The 20322-nt window shown below is 41.2% G+C and overlaps 1 protein-coding gene across 1 annotated transcript in view; it reads right to left on the bottom strand.

Annotated features, from left to right (window-relative positions):
• Positions 1-20322, bottom strand: part of LOC124616526 (mitoguardin) — a 110045-nt gene that overhangs the window by 2675 nt on the left and 87048 nt on the right. Inside the window, exons 3-6 of the mRNA XM_047144841.1 lie at positions 19860-19972; positions 18806-18974; positions 18483-18716; positions 7758-7928 (exon numbers count right to left, since the gene is read on the bottom strand). Coding sequence (XP_047000797.1) covers positions 7758-7928; positions 18483-18716; positions 18806-18974; positions 19860-19972 — 687 coding nt within the window. The remainder of the gene's footprint in view (positions 1-7757; positions 7929-18482; positions 18717-18805; positions 18975-19859; positions 19973-20322) is intronic.

Raw genomic sequence — 20322 nt, 5'->3', positions numbered from 1 at the left:
AAATGATGATGAAACTGATGTTCACTGTTGCCCTTGTGTTGACACAGGCAGCACCATAAGATTAGACATGGACCCAAGCTCTCACAACCAGTACCCATGCTCTCAAAGTGAGTTAATAACAAGGAAAAGATTAACCAAGACAGTTAGCAGCCTATCTTTGGGAGGACATACAGTGACACCAAGATTTATGAAACTTGTTGCTCTACAATGTTTTAAAACATGTTGATACAGACTGTTCACTGTGGGATCTGTACTAAGAGAATCAGATGTCTGAGTAACCTATAAAATTACTCTCACTATAGCAAACAGGGATAAACCTGAATTAGTGGCATGTCTTTGATAATATTTCCAGATGGAGGAGAGGTGGGGTGGGAGTCAGAGGAAGAGAGAGAATTTCATGCAAATTAATGCATTTGTCTACCGAAGCAAACACTATATCTGATGTATATGTATATAAAGCAAATGTATGCATTTTCTTTTAATTATGCTTGACAAAAGTACACATACCTGGCTTCACAGTTTTCACTGTATGTATAGTTCTCAATTATAAAACACAAAGCTGTTTACAATCTATAGAAAAATTTACTGTCATAGCAGCTCAGTATGCATTTATCCACATATGTAAGATCTTACATAAGGCATTTCTGTATAACTTTTTTAGCTTCAGAGGGATTTCGAGAAGGACACTGACTTTTCACAAATGCATTCTTTATCGTGCAAGACAACAAAATCTCAAACTTACAAGTGCTCCAGATGAATCAGGCAGCAGATTTAACAAGCTGCCAAAATCACTTAAACAAAAGGAATCGATTTCTTTTAAATTGTTTAAATGTGTATTTCACACAGATATGTATATACAATATGGGTGGTATTAAATATCACGATAAATATTATACGTTACATTGTAATGGAAAATACGTAACAACCTCTTGCGTGTATAAAATTGAATCCTATTTCCTTTACTGCACATTTATTTTACACACACTGTACAAGAGCTGTTCAAAAAATTCTGGAACTTTGTCCACAGATTTTTTCTACACTTACAGGGTGTTTCAAAAATGACTGGTATATTTGAAACGGCAATAAAAACTAAATGAGCAGCGATAGAAATACACCGTTTGTTGCAATATGCTTGGGACAACAGTACACTTTCAGGCAGACAAACTTTCGAAATTACAGTAGTTACAATTTTCAACAACACATGGCGCTGCGGTCTGGGAAACACTATAGTACGATATTTTCCACATATCCACCATGCGTAGCAATAATATGGCGTAGTCTCTGAATGAAATTACCCGAAACCTTTGACAACGTGTCTGGCGGAATGGCTTCACATGCAGATGAGATGTACTGCTTCAGCTGTTCAATTGTTTCTGGATTCTGGCGGTACACCTGGTCTTTCAAGTGTCCCCACAGAAAGAAGTCACAGGGGTTCATGTCTGGCGAATAGGGAGGCCAATCCACGCCGCCTCCTGTATGTTTCGGATAGCCCAAAACAATCACACGATCATCGAAACATTCATTCAGGAAATTAAAGACGTCGGCCGTGCGATGTGGCCGGGCACCATCTTGCATAAACCACGAGGTGTTCGCAGTGTCGTCTAAGGCAGTTTGTACCGCCACAAATTCACGAAGAATGTCCAGATAGCGTGATGCAGTAATGGTTTCGGATCTGAAAAATGGGCCAATGATTCCTTTGGAAGAAATGGCGGCCCAGACCAGTACTTTTTGAGGATGCAGGGACGATGGGACTGCAACACGGGGCTTTTCGGTTCCCCATATGCGCCAGTTCTGTTTATTGACGAAGCCGTCCAGGTAAAAATAAGCTTCGTCAGTAAACCAAATGCTGCCCACATGCATATCGCCATCATCAATCCTGTGCACTATATCGTTAGCGAATGTCTCTCGTGCAGCAATGATAGCGGCACTGAGGGGTTGCCGCGTTTGAATTTTGTATGGATAGATGTGTAAACTCTGGCGCATGAGATGATACGTGGACGTTGGCGTCATTTGGACCGCAGCTGCAACACGGCGAACGGAAACCCGAGGCCGTTGTTGGATCACCTGCTGCACTAGCTGCGCGTTGCCCTCTGTGGTTGCCGTACGCGGTCGCCCTACCTTTCCAGCACGTTCATCCGTCACGTTCCCAGTCCGTTGAAATTTTTCAAACAGATCCTTTATTGTATCGCTTTTCGTTCCTTTGGTTACATTAAACCTCCGTTGAAAACTTCGTCTTGTTGCAACAACACTGTGTTCTAGGCGGTGGAATTCCAACACCAGAAAAATCCTCTGTTCTAAGGAATAAACCACGTTGTCTACAGCACACTTGCACGTTGTGAACAGCACACGCTTACAGCAGAAAGACGACGTACAGAATGGCGCACCCACAGACTGCGTTGTCTTCTATATCTTTCACATCACTTGCAGCGCCATCTGTTGTTGAAAATTGTAACTACTGTAATTTCGAAAGTTTGTCCGCCTGGAAATGTACTGTTGTCCCAAGCATATTGCAACAAATGGTGTATTTCTATCGGTGCTCATTTAGTTTTTATTGCCGTTTCAAATATACCGGTCATTTTTTAAACACCCTGAATCTTTTACTTATTGTGCAAGGTCTCCTTTGAAATACTCTCCTCCATAATACACTACTCTCAACGCTGTTTCCACTTCCAGGAGCAATCTTGGTACACCTCTTGCTGAAGCATGCAAAGTGCCATTTGTGAATTATTGTTTACCTCATCTATAATTACAAATCCTTGTCCTTTCAATGGGGGTTTCCAACTTTGGAAACAAAGGAGAGTCCACTGAGGCCCGGTCCAGAGACTGGAGTATCAGGCAGCATAGTGATTTAGTTTTCTGTAAAATAGTGACGCACCAAGAGGAATGAACGTGCAGGTGCATTATCATGATGCAAAACCATGAATTGTTTCATCAAATCTCAAGCCGTTTCCTTCTCACATTTTTTTGTAAGCGTCGCAGCACATTCTGATAGTACCATCAATTAACAGTTTGTTCCTATGGCATGAATTCTTGAAGAAATAATCCTTTGAGGTTATAAAGAACTATCAGCATGGCTAACATTTGACCCGACCTGACGACCTTTTTTGGTCTTTAAGGACCTGTCCCAAACCACTGAAGACTGAACCTTGGTCTCAACATCATAACCATAGATCAACATCCCATCACCAGTTACAATTGTCTTAAGGTACATCTTGTTTTCATTTGCATGGTCCATAAGCTCTTCACAGATTGAAACTTTGTGGCAGATTAAAACTGTGTGCTGGACCTTTGCCTTTCACAGGCAAGTACTCTACCAACAGAGCTACCCTAGCACAACACACAACCTATCCTCACAGCTTCAGTTCTACTAGTACCTCGTCTCCTACCTTCCAAACTTCAAAGAAGCTCTTCTGTGAACCTAGCAGAAATAGCACTCCTGGAAGAAAGGATACTGCAGAGACATGGCTTAGCCACAACCTGGGTGATGTTTCCAGAATGTGATTTTCACTCTGCAGTGGAGTGTGTGCCAGTTCTGCTAGGTTTGCAGAAGATCTTCTGTGAAGTCTGAAAGGTAGGAGATGAAGTACTGGCAGAACTGAAGCTGTGAGGACAGGTCATGAGTCGTGCTTGGGTAGCTCATTGGTAGAGCACTTGTCCGCGAAAGGACAAGGTCCAGAGTTGAAGACACACACACACACACACACACACACACACACACACACACACACACACACACACACACACACACTGCTGCAGCAGCAGCAGCAGAGTGAAAATCTCATTCTTCACAGATTGAGAGGCACAAGTCTTTCTGGTCTTGACTCATGAGCTGTAGGATGAACTTGGCCACAGCATGATGCATTCCAAGATGCTGTGTCAGGATTTCATAACATGATCCAACTGAAATGTTACATTTTCCTGCAATCTCTCTGACAGTCTTTGATTAGCATGCACAATTTCGTTGATATTCCTGACATGAGCATAATCAGTAGACGTCGTAGAGTGTCCCAAACAAGGGTCATCTTTAAGTTCCATCCTGCCATTTTTAAACAATTTGAGCTGCCCGTAGCACCAAGTATGGCTTAATCACTTGTCACCATTGGGATCCAGCATCATTTTTTGTGTGTCTAAAGGTTTTCTTGCGTTTCATGCAAAATTTAATGAAGACGTGTTGCTCTGCCTTCTCGAATTCACAAAATATGTGACTTAACACTCTACTCAATGCAGCACTGACAACAGACATACAACAATGAAAAATCCGGCAGTTACACATGACACACAGGCAAGTGCAGGGATGCCAACTGCATTTCACTCCAACACACTATTGGCACAAAATTACAGATGTTCCAAAAGTTTTTGAAAAGGCCTTGTATCAACACATTTATGTAATGTAACATGGTAAATGCAGTTAGAACATATGTTCATCTGTCTTTGTCTTATATAAAATTGTATAATGCTCCCTATACTCTCAGCCGAAAATGATCAACTGGAGTCCTTGGACAAACAAACACAAATGAACGAACACACAGGCAGGCATGAAATGAGTTGCAGGGAAAAGGTACAAATTTTCTCGTGAAAGTGTACTGTAAATCATCAGATCAAAGTATTTTTGAACGATAGAGAAGTGGGATACATGAGCATACTTTACTATAGCACTGTGTCATAGCTTAGTTGACAAAAATCTCTCTTTCCTTTGACATTCACAAGTAAATTGATCATTCTCTCCAAATGGAAGCACAAGCAATGTAATATGTGTATGAGCAAAATTGTGCATCAGACTTAGCATTCTGAGAAGACAACTTCATTTTTGTCACTATAAATTTTTGAGCAGCTAATAATTTACATGCACAATGAATCTACAACTAAAAGGCAAATCAGCAATCAAAAATTAACATTATTTTATCATGTAACTTGCCTAAAATTACAGGAGGGTGTTGCTCTTTGTTACTACCAAAGCAACATATACCATTTAAAACATTTAAATAATGAACAGGAAAGAAAATATTCAGCATACTTTCACAACTTCAGAAAATGATTTAATGTCATCAAACTAGTTTTAAGTTTTAGAATTTTCTGAATCCACATTTGCTGAAAGGTACTATAAGACACAAAATTCATCATCTATTACTTTTTTTCGATGTCTTTTTCTGAGATATATGCTGCTCATGCAAATATTCAGGACAAAATTTTACTATGAGCAGCTTCTCATTTATTAAAAAATAAAAAGCAAAAACGATAATTTCTTCAGAACAAAGAAGAGTACCATATTTGTGTACAGACTATGGGAAGAATGATTACGTAAACTGTCTGTGCACACTAATTAGTCTTGTCTTGCAGTCACTGTGGGAGTGATACACCAATCAGTCAGAATATTATGACCACTAACCCATTATCAACATAACCCCATACAGGCGCTAGCAGCATCACCTGTGATGAATGACTGCTAGTCGGATGCATGCACTGTGCCTGAAGTTTCAGTGATCATGTTGTCCTGAGTAGAATGGGGAATGGGTGCGATCTGAGTTTGACCAAGGACAGATTGTGGTGGCCTGGAGGCTTTGCACAAGCATTTAAAAAACTGCATGACTTGTCTGGTGTTTGAGGAGCGCTGTGGCATCTTCATCACATGGCAAAACCAAGGTGAGACCACATCCAGATGTCTTGAGGTTGGGTGGCCACCCATCATTACACATGTAAGATGTTGTAGGCTTGGTAGACTGGTAAAACAGGATAGGCAGTGAACTGTGGTGGAATTAACATCATCAGACTAATGCTGGGCAGAGTACAAGTGTGTCTGAACACACAGTCCACCAAACACTCTTAACAATGGGCCTATGCAGCTGACAACACATTCATGTGCCAATGTTAACACCATGACAGTGACAACTACAACTGAAAAGGCATGTGACCATTGGCACTGGCTGTTGGCACAGTGGTGGAGGGTTGCATGGTCTGATTAATCCCAATACCTTCTTCATCATGCCAATGGAAGTGTGCGAATCCATCATTTTCCAGGGAACAGTTCCTTGACACCTATACTGCAGGACAGAAACAAGTTGGCAGCGGCTTCATTGATCCAGTGGAGCTTGTGCAATGCACCATGATGGCCACAGATGTGGTGCCAACTCCCTCCAGTGACCTACCAAGGCCTCATTGCTTCCACGCCATGACATATCGCCAGTGTTATCCATGCCAAAGGTGGGTACACCAGCTAAGAGGTAGGTGGTCATAATGTTCTGGCTGATCAGTGTACATGGGACAGTGGTATATTCCCAAATTTCTCACTACTGGTTCTTGGAACTTTTTAAGCAGGCTTTTGCAGCTGATAATTTGTATTTTCTATTACATCTCAAGTTTCAGAAAATATATTTAGTACCCTTAGTTTCCACACATCTGTATTTATTGAATTGCATACTGATTACACTATTTGGTGCATAATGAGGGCATAGTTGTTCAATCCTAGGACATTAGTGAGCCATGTTTTTAATATCTTCATCATACTTCTGGCCCACTTGCTGAGCAGCTTTAATGGTTGAGGTACAGAGACTGTCAGCAATCAGGTAAGCCTGGAATGTCACAGTACTTTCAGAATTTTGCCACAATTAGAGATTGGATTTATGCAGAGAGGTACTGAGGTTGCCCATATTGGTCACAGCATATTTCTCACCAATTAGATGCAAACACCTCACAATCATAGCTAAAAGTCAGTAGACCTTTTACAGATTATAGAAGTGCAGAGATTTCTGCAGTAATGAATCTCAATCCTTGTCTTCCAAACAAAATATAGAAGGGGATTTTGGGGCGAGTGCAAGTAAAATCATTAGAATTTTGTATGATGCTTCACATGAATATTCCTTTATATCTATCATGAATTGAGCAAATAATTTACAAACTACAATGGACTTCTGCAATTCATATCCGAATCAAAATCTGAACTTTTCAATTCTTCATTCTATGAGTACATGAGGACTAGTTTGAATCTTATACATTGTAAATATTCACAGTACTCAATACAGATCACAAAAGAACTTTCACTTGTTACATCAAAAAGACAACCAGAAAATCTTTAGCACAAATACTGTTGACATCATTCTTTATCAAATTATCAAATGATTTTTGTATAAACAATTAAATGGTGATCTGTACTCTAAACTCCTCCCAAATACACATACTTTCCAGAATAATTTACAAGCAACATGGTGTCTGATGTGGTTGCAGGTATGGCATATTTTTCCTTGTTTTTCCTTAACAAAATTATTTTTGGTTTATGAATTGATAGCAGAAGCCCAATTATGTGGCCACTGTGATCTTTTTCTTTTGTGAGCATGTAAAAGACCCTGTGTTCTCAAGAGCATTACACCGCCAAGAAGTGATACTAGAGACAATTTGCAAAGCATTCCAGTCATTCCCAGATGCAGACTTTTCAGAGTACTCAAAGGAGACTAAAGTGAACTTAACTGTGCTTTGAATAATGCAGGAAACCTTTAAAATAGTGGATGGTGATGTCTTGCAAGTTTCATAACAACTCTGTACTGTGTACACTAATTTTATCTTAAATCAGTAACCAGCATTTCCACCTTTCTATTTAACCTTAAAATAATTTCCTCTGCTTAAAGTTAAACAGGTCCTTTAATTTATCACAGATCACTGCATGGAAACTTATATAAAATATTGAAATTAAGTATGTGCTGTGCTGTGCTAAATGTAACAATATAGAACAGAAACCACATCATTAAGAAACTAGTATCATTACAAACCTTGAAAGCATGGCACATTTCTCTTAGATTTTCATCAGGACCAAGGTATCCCCAGGCCATGAGTGGTGAAACCTGTTCTGAAATTGCATAGAAATGAGCCATGAACCCATAGGGGAACTTCAGTATCCGGCGTTTTGCTTTCAATATTGACCACACTGCAGTAGCAAGAGCCTGTAATTTTGCAAATTCCATTTATTAGTGAAGAAATATTTACAAGAATAAATGAAAAAATGCATAACACATGTAGCCTATTCTTTGCAGCAATTCTTCAGGAAAGCAGGAAATATTTCTGTTTACATTAAAATTAGCAAATCTTTAAAATAATATTTAAATTAGGAATAATGATCACATAAGACATTATCAGGAATTACACTCCTGGAAATTGAAATAAGAACACCGTGAATTCATTGTCCCAGGAAGGGGAAACTTTATTGACACATTCCTGGGGTCAGATACATCACATGATCACACTGACAGAACCACAGGCACATAGACACAGGCAACAGAGCATGCACAATGTCGGTACTAGAACAGTGTATATCCACCTTTCGCAGCAATGCAGGCTGCTATTCTCCCATGGAGACGATCGTACAGATGCTGGATGTAGTCCTGTGGAACGGCTTGCCATGCCATTTCCACCTGGCGCCTCAGTTGGACCAGCGTTCGTGCTGGACGTGCAGACCGCGTGAGACGACGCTTCATCCAGTCCCAAACATGCTCAATGGGGGACAGATCCGGAGATCTTGCTGGCCAGGGTAGTTGACTTACACCTTCACCTTCTAGAGCACGTTGGGTGGCACGGGATACATGCGGACGTGCATTGTCCTGTTGGAACAGCAAGTTCCCTTGCCGGTCTAGGAATGGTAGAACGATGGGTTCGATGACGGTTTGGATGTACCGTGCACTATTCAGTGTCCCCTCGATGATCACCAGTGGTGTACGGCCAGTGTAGGAGATCGCTCCCCACACCATGATGCCGGGTGTTGGCCCTGTGTGCCTCGGTCGTATGCAGTCCTGATTGTGGCGCTCACCTGCACGGCACCAAACACGCATACGACCATCATTGGCACCAAGGCAGAAGCGACTCTCATCACTGAAGACGACATCTCCATTCGTCCCTCCATTCACGCCTGTCGCGACACCACTGGAGGCGGGCTGCACGATGTTGGGTCGTGAGCGGAAGACGGCCTAACGGATTGAGGGACCGTAGCCCAGCTTCATGGAGACGGTTGCGAATGGTCCTCGCCGATACCCCAGGAGCAACAGTGTCCCTAATTTGCTGGGAAGTGGCGGTGTGGTCCCCTACAGCACTGCGTAGGATCCTACGGTCTTGGCGTGCATCCGTGCGTCGCTGCGGTCCGGTCCCAGGTCGACGGGCACGTGCACCTTCCGCCGACCACTGGCGACAATATCTATGTACTGTGGAGACCTCACGCCCCACGTGTTGAGCAATACGGCGGTACGTCCACCCGGCCTCCCGCATGCCCACTATACGCCCTCGCTCAAAGTCCGTCAACTGCACATACGGTTCACATCCACGCTGTCGCGGCATGCTACCAATGTTAAAGACTGCGATGGAGCTCCGTATGCCACGGCAAACTGGCTGACACTGACGGCGGCGGTGCACAAATGCTGCACAGCTAGCGCCATTCGACAGCCAACACCGCGGTTCCTGGTGTGTCCGCTGTGCCGTGCGTGTGATCATTGCTTGTACAGCCCTCTCGCAGTGTCCGGAGCAAGTATGGTGGGTCTGACACACCGGTGTCAATGTGTTCTTTTTTCCATTTCCAGGAGTGTATTTTAGATTTAAGTTGGGAATGAAGTGTAGAATTCACATTTTCTCCTATTATCTGTTTCTGGGTAGGTAGCCATAGAATGCTATATAAAGTATCTATGTGATAATACTATTAAAAATGAAGAAAATTTATAGTTTTCAATGTTGTATCTTTTCCATTCATTTGACATTATTAGTTGTGACATGAATAATTTCCACAGTTTGTAAAAGTGTATTAACTGATGGGGAACGAATGGATATCTGCATTTTTGTCTTGTTTCCAGTCTTGTTTCTTTAACACTCATGTTTTGCATTCCATTACTCCTCTCACTTTTAGATTCAAAGTCCCCTTTACTAGGTGAATTTTCATTATTTTCAGCATTTACTCCCATTTTTCCATACTCCTGAACCACTTTTCTACACCCCACTACGTATCACCATACCACCTTTCCTCCCCCTTTCTTCCTGGCACTCTACTCTCCCCAGCATAGATGACTACCACCACTCCTGCCAGTCATATCTTAGCATCAGGTATGTATCAACCTGCATAAGTCACCATCTGGCATTAAGAAGAGTTAGAAATATACTAAAGTATGTTTCTATCAGTATACTTACCAGGAGGAATTTAATGTTAGAATGCACATCTTGAGAAATAACTTCACTGAATTTCCTGTAAAGCATGCCTCAAAAGTATTGGATTTAAACACTTCTGGTGTCACAATTCTGTGGCCCTCAAGTGTCTTAAGACACTGACAGCCTAGGACATTTTGGAGAACAGGCCAGTAGGCTGAGTATGTATGGTGGTTGGGCCTTCTGTTCACAGTGTATAGCATCTAGGCAATGTGGTAAGCCTGCAGCACCAAGCAACACATGAAGAGATGTTTCACATGATATCTTCCACTAAAATGGAAATAATGATACCTCTTAAGAAAATGGAATGGCTATTCCAGCAGCTAGTGATGGAACAAGGTGCAACCAACAACACACTGTGGAGCACATTGGAACAATAAGTGCATATAGTTTGGGGTCTGAGGACATATCTATGATTCCAACAATTGACATGGAAAATTAAGAGGAGCCACCTTATTCGTGGAATTGTTCCCAGAACTGGTTGGAGCCCTCTGGCTCTAAACTGTGTAGAAGACTTGGTTCTGTGACAAGGTAGACTGCAACTTTCTGGACTTTGGTCTCAGTGTTTAAATTGGGCAACTCGCCATCCAATCCAGATAATGATAGATCGCAAAGTATTAGTCTAAGACTCAAAGAAATGAGCCCTACAAATGGAAAGTTTAAAATCCTAGTGATCAACTCACTAAGCAATTACAATGAAGGTTTAAAGTTTTATGCTGTCCTAAAAAGCAGTAGAGCTTACATTATGCTGGGCACAAAGCTAGTTATAAATGTTAACTGGTACACACTTAAATTTTCCTCAAAAATCCCTGTATCAGAAGGACAGGCTAACCAGAAATGGAGGTGATGCATTTTTCATATTGGACTAGAATCTCAAATCCAGTAAGTTACGAACTGAAGCTGCATGCAAGATTGTTTGGCTAAGACTCAGTATAAAGGATCCTACTAAGCACCAGACTCAGCCCAGATGTGCTCCGAAACTTTACACAAATCCTCATTTTGCTAGTACAAGTGTTTCCAATGCTACTGTCTTAAGTGGAGGAGAATTTAATGATCTAACAATAAATTGGATTAATTACAGTTTCAGTACTGATGGATGCAAAAAGACATTCTGCAAAACATCACTAAATACCTTCTCTGGAAATTACTTACAACAGATAGTTGAGAAGTCCAATCATGACAAATATTTTAATTAGACCTAATGCCAACAAATAGACCTGACCTCTTTGAGGAATTCCGTATTGAAACTGGTATCAGTGATCATGAGGCAGGTGCAGCTACAACAATTACTGAAGTACAGAGGGCAGCTAAATCAAGTAGAAAGGTTAATAAGTTTGGTAAAAGGGGGGGCAAACATTCCATATCACAAAGAGGAACTCAAAATATTTACTTCTGAGCAGGAGCACGCAGAAGAACTACAGCCCAAGTGTAAAAACAATTATGACCATACACTGGCTAGATATGTACCTAAGTGGAACAGTTAGAAAATATTAATAGTTATTAATCTTTATATATATATATATGCCTCAGCATTGTATGCAAAAAACAATATAGCAGATTTTGAAATTAGGGAAAAAATACACCACCATAATGCCAGAGGCAAAACAAAATTAGACGTACCTAGGCACAGGCTGACGAGAACAGGGAATTCCCATCTAATCAATAGTCTAAAAATATTTAATAAACTTCCATTTTCTTCTCGGTCAGCTCACATAAGTAGCTTCAGGAGCAAGCTACTAAACTGGTTACTAATCAATCCTTTTTATAATATAACCATTTATGAACATAAAATCAAATGACATTAATTTTTAAGGATTTCATTATGTGATGTCACTGAATGTATTTATCTTATGTTATGGTGTTTGTTATCTATGGGCACTATTTGCAATGCTCATTTAGCTTTAAGGTGCTATTCAAGGAAAATGTTATATGATGTCCATGTAAATTGCCTATTCCACCTCAGGTGGTCAATGGTGAATAAAGAATCTGAATCAGTGATATAGAATCAGTGTGAACACACTTCTAAAGAAACAGAGACTATTGCACAAAAGTGTAAAACCAAGCATAGCGCCACGGCTAAACAAATGCTGGATGACATATGTATGTCAGTCAAGAGGGCAATTCATGAAGTCTTCAATGAGTACTGTAGCAGTCTCTTATTCAAAGAACTTTCATATAGCCAAAAGAAATTTTTCGAATTTGTTAAGTTTGTAAGTGGTACCAAAGTCCGTAACCAGATGACACAGGAATCAAAATAAGAGTTTAGCAAAGCAAATGTATGAATGCTGAAGTAAATTCTCTAATGTTCCTTAACTAAGGAAGCTACAGAAGTACTACTATATTTCTTCCATAATTGGAAAGATAGATAGATGATGATGATATTAATGTTAGCAACATTGGGTAACAGCTAAAATTATGCAAGCCTCCTGGTCCTAATGGAGTGTCAGATTCTACAAGAATTTGCAGCTGAGCTGGTTCCCATTTTAATTAAAGTATACTGTAGAGCACTTTAGCAAAACATTGTGCCTAGTGATTGAAAGAAAGCACACATCACACCTCTCTACAAGTAAGTTAAAAGAAATTATATACAAAAGTAACATCCACTCTCACTGGCATCCATCTGCTTTAGATATCCTATAACATATTCTGAGCATGAACGAGGTTATGTATGCCCAACAGCATAGGTTCCAAAAACATCACTCCTGTAGATCCCATCTCTCACTTTTCTCACATGACACCCTTTAGGTCATGTATAAAGGCCATCAAGTTTATACAGTATTTCCTTACCTCACTTTACTTAGTATCACATCAATGTTCATCAACAAAATTGAGATTTTATGGAGGGGGGGGGGGGGGTATTAAAAATTGTAATTCTTATTGGGCAGAACACAGCATGTTACCTTGGATGAAGAGACACTACTTAATATCCAGTTTACATTATGTAGCACACGTTTTATATGCAACTGCCTTATTTTTGTGCTATAAACTATTTTCATCTAGATCCACAGAGTGTACAGAAGGCATGTTTCTTGTTGTTTTGGTCCTCAATCTAGAGACTAGTTTGATGCAGTCCTCCATGCTGCTCTTTCCTGTGAAAGTATCTTTATCTCCAAGTAACTACTGCAATGTACATCCTTTTCAATCTGCTCAGTGTATTCATCTCTTGGTCTCCTCCTCCAATTTTTACCCTCCATGCTGCCCTACAATACTAAATTGGTGATCCCTTGATGCCTCAGAACATGTTCTACCAACCGATCCCTTCTTCCAGTCAAGTTGTGCCACAAATTCATCTTCTCTCCAATTCTATTCAATACCTCCTCATTAGTTTTGTGATCTACCCATCCAATCTGCAGCATTCTTCTGTAGCACCACATTTCTAAAGCTTCTATTCTCTTCTTGTCTAAACTATTCATTGTCCATGTTTCACTCCCATACATGGCTACACTCCATACACATACTTTCAGAAAAGACTTCCTGACACTTAAATTTATACTTGATGTTAACAAATTTCTCTTCTTCAGAAACACTTTCCTTGCCATTGCCAGTCTACATTTTATATCCTCTCTACTTCGACCATCAGTTATATTTCCTCATCAATTCCCTCATCATCATCTGATTTAATTCAAATACATTCCATTATCCTCATTTTGCTTTTGTTGATGTTCATCTTACATCCTCCTTTCATGACACTTGCCATTCTGTTCAGCTGCTCTTCCAGGTTCTTTGTTGTCTCTGGCAGAATTACGTCATCAGCAAACTGTAAAGTTTTTATTTCTTCTCCATGGATTCTAATTCCTACTCCAAATTTGTCTTTTGTTTCCTTTACTTCTTGCTCATTATACAGATTGAATAACATTGGGGTAGGCTACAATCCTGTTTCACTCCCTCCTCAACAACTGCTTCCCTTTCATGCCCTCAACTAAAGGCAAAGAGTTTGGGCAGAGATGTCAGTCGAGGTGGAAGTACAGAGGCAAAGATGATGTTGAATGACAGGTGAGGTATGAGCAGCACCAACTTGAAATTAGTGGAGGTTGAGGCCTGGTGGGTAACAGGAAGAGAGGATATATTGAAGGGCAAGTTCCCATCTCCGGAGTTCTGATAGGTTGGTGTTAGTGGGAAGTACCCAGATAACCCGGATGGTGTAACACTGTGCCAAGATGTGCTGGCCGTGCAGCAAGGCACGTTTAGCCACAGGGTGATCCTCATTACCAACAAACACTGTCTGCCTGTGTCCATTCATGCGAATGGACAGTTTGTTGCTGGTCATTCCCACATAGAAAGCTTCACAGTGTAGGCAGGTCAGTTGGTAAATCACATGGGGGTGCTGCCAGATCTCCAGTTGCTTTCTAGTTCACCCTTATCTCTGCCCATATATTTTTATTTTTATTTTGATTTTCATTTTCATTTCAGCCTCATATTACAATTTCCACCTTCTAATACCATGTCACCCTCAACATCCCCACAATGACCCCATTAAGTTTTGTTAACATTCCCTCCGCAAACATGCCTTCGCCCTAGCCAGATTACGTTCCCATATTTTATTTACTCAGGCTTGTCTGACATTTGGCGTTACCCCCAAAGGCCTCATACTTAAAGTTCCCATCTCTGGCTGTAGCCCTTCTTTCCATCAGCCCCTATACCAGTTCCAAACTGAACAACCCATAGCCCTCACACACCTAATCCTTCACCTACACATCAACTCAGCCAATGAACACACCCGTCAACTCCTATCCTCAATAAAAGTCCTCAATCTTTCCTCTCCCACATCCACACCGGCTGATCAGAGCATCCTCGTACAGGCCAACCGCAAATTAGAACAGCATGCCACCCTCCACCTCAAAAAGCTATCCAATCTCCAGGTTTCCCACCTCCGGAAAGGCAGCTCACTCACCCTCCAGAACCTTTCCAGCAAACCTCAACCTACTCTCACTGCACTCAGACCCAGTCTCTCCTATCTACTCAATCTCCCACTTCCAGCTCCACTCCCCCCAAAACCTCAAAATTCTAAACAACACAATCTGGAACCACAACACCCTAATTCAGTAGTTAACCTTTCCTCCAAACCTCTCTCCCACTCCGAAACTTCTGTCCTATCCAAAGGCCTCACCTTCAGCCCTACTCCCCAATTCAACCAAACAGCCCTCGTCAAAGATCTACCGTCCTACACTCTTACTCTCTGCTGGAAATATCACTTTGCCACGAAGAAAAATAATCCTAACCCTACTCCTAATGATCCAACTCCCCTAGACACTATCCAAATCGAACCCTGCCTGGAACAGCTCCGTCCTCCGTCACAGCGGGACCCACCTCCTCTTCCTCAAAATCACCCTCTCCAAACCTTCCAGGAATTTCTCACTTCCAGCCTTGCCTCTCAGTCCTCCTTGAAAAACCTTAATCCTACTCCCAGCATCACCACTGCTGAAGCCCAGGCTATCCGCGATCTGAAGGCTGACCGATCCATAGTCATTCTTCCGGCGGACAAGGGTTCCACGACCGTGGTACTTGATCGTCGGGAGTATGTGGCTGAGGCACTGCGTCAGTTTTCAGACAACACTACATACAAAGTTTGCCAAGGTAATCCCATTCCTGATGTCCAGGCAGAGCTTCAAGGAATCCTCAGAACCTTAGGCCCCCTACAAACCTTTCACCTGACTCCATCAACCTCCTGACCCCACCGACACCCCGCACCCCCACCTTCTACCTACTTCCTAAAATTCACAAACCCAATTATCCCGGCCACCCCATTGTAGCTGGTTACCAAGCCCCCCACAGAACGTATCTCTGCCTACATAGATCAACACCTTCAACCCATTACATGCAGTCTCCCATCCTTCATCAAAGACACCAACCACTTTCTCAAATGCCTGGAATCCTTACCCAATCTGTTACCCCCAGAAACCATCCTTGTAACCATTGATGCCACTTCCTTATACACAAATATTCCGCATGTCCAGGGCCTCGCTGCGATGGAGCACTTCCTTTCACGCCGATCACCTGCCACCCTACCTAAAACCTCTTTCCTCCTGACCCACAACTACTTCACTTTTCAAGGCCAGACATACCAACAATTAAAGGGAACAGCCATGGGTACCAGGATGGCCCCCTCATATGCCAACCTATTCATGGGTCGCTTAGAGGAAGCCTTCTTGGTTACCCAGGCCTGCCAACCCAAAGTTTGCTACAGATTTATTGATGACATCTTCATGATCTGGACTCACAGTGAAGAAGAACTCCAGAATTTCCTCTCCAACCTCAACTCCTTTGGTTCCATCAGATTCACCTGGTCCTACTCCAAATCCCATGCCACTTTCCTTGACATTGACCTCCATCTGTCCAATGGCCAGCTTCACACGTCCATCCACATCAAACCCACCAACAAGCAACAGTACCTCCATTATGACAGCTGCCACCCATTCCACATCAAACGGTCCCTTCCTTACAGCCTAGGTCTTCGTGGCAAACGAATCTGCTCCAGTCCAGAATCCCTGAACCATTACACCAACAACCTGAAAACAGCTTTCGCATCCCGCAACTACCCTCCCGACCTGGTACAGAAGCAAATAACCAGAGCCACTTCCTCATCCCCTCAAACCCAGAACCTCCCACAGAAGAACCACAAAGTGCCCCACTTGTGACAGGATACTTTCCGGGACTAGATCAGACTCTGAATGTGGTTCTCCAGCAGGGATACGACTGCCTCAAATCCTGCCCTGAAATGAGATCCATTCTTCATGAAATCCTCCCCACTCCACCAAGAGTGTCTTTCCGCCATCCACCTAGCCTTCGTAACCTCTTATTTCATCCCTATGAAATCCCCAAACCACCTTCCCTACTCTCTGGCTCCTACCCTCGTAACCGCCCCCAGTGTAAAACCTGTCCCATGCACCCTCCCACCACCACCTACTCCAGTCCTGTAACCCGGAAGGTGTACACAATCAAAGGCAGAGCCACATCTGAAAGCACCCACGTGATTTACCAACTGACCTGCCTACACTGTGATGCTTTCTATGTGGGAATGACCAGCAACAAACTGTCCATTCGCATGAATGGACACAGGCAGACAGTGTTCGTTGGTGATGAGGATCACCCTGTGGCTAAACATGCCTTGGTGAACGGCCAGCACATCTTGGCACAGTGTCACACCGTCTGGGTTATCTGGATACTTCCCACTAACACCAACCTGTCAGAACTCCGGAGATGGGAATTTGCCCTTCAGTATATCCTCTCTTCTCATTATCCATCAGGCCTCAACCTTCGCTAATTTCAAGTTGCTGCCACCCATATCTCATCTGTCTTTCAACAACATCTTTGCCTCTGCCCAAACTCTTTGTGTTTACAAATGTCTGCTTGTGACTGTATGTGCAGATGGATGTGTGTGTATGTGCGAGTGTATACCTGTCCTTTTTTCCCCCCTAAGGTAAGTCTTTCCGCTCCCGGGATTGGAATGACTCCTTACCCTCCCCCTTAAAACCCAGATCCTTTCGTCTTTCCCTCTCCTTCCTGATGAAGCAACCGTTGGTTGCGAAAGCTTGAATTTTGTGTGTATGTATCAACCTGCCAGCGCTTTCGTTTGGTAAGTCACATCATCTTTGTTTTTTTTTATATATATATATATATATATATATATATATATATATATATATATATATATATATATATATATATATATATATATATATATATATATATATATATATATATATATATATATATATATATATAAACTGTGGTATGATGAAATATTCACTGAAAGGAACATAAAAATTAACAGTACTCTCATATAAATACTCTATTCTTGTTCAACACTGTTACTACACTGTTTAATCAAAGAAATATATTGATCACTACAAAAACCATTCATGTTAAGGTCATACCATATTGCTTCCCTCCTCTAGCCATTTTGATCAGGGTTTTACATACTTTTACCAAATAATTGCATATTAACATTAGAAGAGTTTTGTCTCCCTTCCTTCTCACACCAGATGAAGCACCCCCATCCCAGTTACCAAATATGCCATTACAAGAGATATATGTGCAACAATTTGCAAATTTAATGAGAAAATGTTTGCTGTTACAATATTTGCACCAAGTACATAGCTGGTAGCCATATCATATGAAGTAAAAATCATAATGGGTTCCAGAGAAAACAATTTTATTTGTGCATCCCCGGAAACAGAGGAAAACAATGCCGTAAACAGATTTTAATTTCTAAACTACTAAAAGATGCATAACTCAATAAATGTGACAGTTAAGTCAGTGGCAGCTAGAAAGTAAACAAATGAGACTACTGTGTGTGAGAAAGAGAAAAAATTAAATCTTACTGTTTCTTTAAATCCATTTGAGAGCCATCTGTTCTGGACAACTGCTGTAACTGAGGAGGGTGGAGAATCCAGGTCTTCAAAAGCATCCATCAAAATATAATCAAGCACTATATCGTAAAATGTCATGGCTTTAACTCCTTTCAAACTCAGTTCCTGCTCAACTTCAACCCAGTTGCTTTCATTATGTAAAAATTCTAACATACTCTCATAGGCAACCAAGAATTCTTTTGGATCCTGTGAAAATACAGAAGTTTTTTCCAGTTATTTACAACAAGGTAATATTAGTTAAAGCCTTATTACAATTAGCTGATAACAATTCTTACCCTGTCTGCAAATAAAATAAGATCAGTAAGAACTTGCCGACCCGTATCAGCAAACCATCGAGAAACTCCTGGGTCTCTAAACAAATACTGGAAAGCTAATCGTATACAGTGAAGTTTGCACAGATACTCTACATCAGATGAACAATGTACCATTTCAGTTCGTAAAGACCTGCAAAGTAAGCAAAAGTGTAGCATTACACAAATGTTTTTAAGTGTCATTCCTGGGGTGAATTACCAGAAATCACAGTTAGTTATTCATATACCATACAGGGTGATTCAAAAAGAATACCACAACTTTAAAAATGTGTATTTAATGAAAGAAACATAATATAACCTTCTGTTATACATCATTACAAAGAGTATTTAAAAAGGTTTTTTTTCACTCAAAAACAGGTTCAGAGATGTTCAATATGGCCCCCCTCCAGACACTCGAGCAATATCAACCCGATACTCCAACTCGTTCCACACTCTCTGTAGCATATCAGGCGTAACAGTTTGGATAGCTGCTGTTATTTCTCGTTTCAAATCATCAATGGTGGCTGGGAGAGGTGGCCGAAACACCATATCCTTAACATACCCCCATAAGAAAAAAATCAAGGGGGTAAGATCAGGGCTTCTTGGAGGCCAGTGATGAAGTCCTCTGTCACAGGCTGCCTGGCGGCCGATCCATTCTCTGTCAACTGTTTATACCAACGTTTAATACACCACCTATCAGGAGGTTTAACACCATACTTCGCTCGAAATGGACGCTGAACAACTGTCGTCGATTCACTTCTGCCGTACTCAATAACACAAAAAGCTTTCTGTTGAGCGATCGCCATCTTAGCATCAACTGACGCTGATGCCTAGTCAACAGCGCCTCAAGCGAACAAATGTACAACTAAATTGCCGACAGATAGTGCTTAGCTCTGCCTTTTGTCGTTGCAGAGTTTTAAATTCCTAAAGTTGTGGTATTCTTTTTGAATCACCCTGTATAAGCTTTGAACTTTACGATTTGTAATAAACAAGATTTAATTTCTTGACAAAAATAAGAACTACAGATGTACCAACATACCTGTAAGGAATACCAGATTCTTCAAATTGTTTTGTTGCTGACTGATACAATGCAAGACTTCCTATGTCAGGAAATATGTCAACAAATTCTTCAAATTCTCTCAAGTCAGCTACCTGAAAAAAAAAAGTAGTATTAGTAGTAGTAGTAGTAGTAGTAGTAGTAGTAGTAGTAACAATAATAACATAATGTCGGAATGGGAAGGAATCCTAATGTGTGGTAAAATGCTAAGTACATTCTGCCGTGCATGACATATAGCTTGCAGACTATAAATACAGATGTAGAAACGAAAGTTCTGCTGTTTACCTTTCAAAAATTAAAAATTAAAGAAAAATCAGTTGTTTAACTGTAAACAACTTCTTGCAAGATATGAACTAGAATACACATCCACTTTCAGTAAACAGGAAATAATATAGGTCATTGATTCAGCATCAAATCCTATACTGAAAACAGAAAATGGGCAGTA

The sequence above is a fragment of the Schistocerca americana genome, chromosome 5, assembly GCF_021461395.2.
Source record: "Schistocerca americana isolate TAMUIC-IGC-003095 chromosome 5, iqSchAmer2.1, whole genome shotgun sequence".
NCBI classification, from domain to species: Eukaryota; Metazoa; Arthropoda; class Insecta; order Orthoptera; family Acrididae; genus Schistocerca; species Schistocerca americana.
The sequence above is the reverse complement of the archived record's forward strand: the minus strand, read 5'-3'. Positions and strand labels throughout refer to the sequence as shown.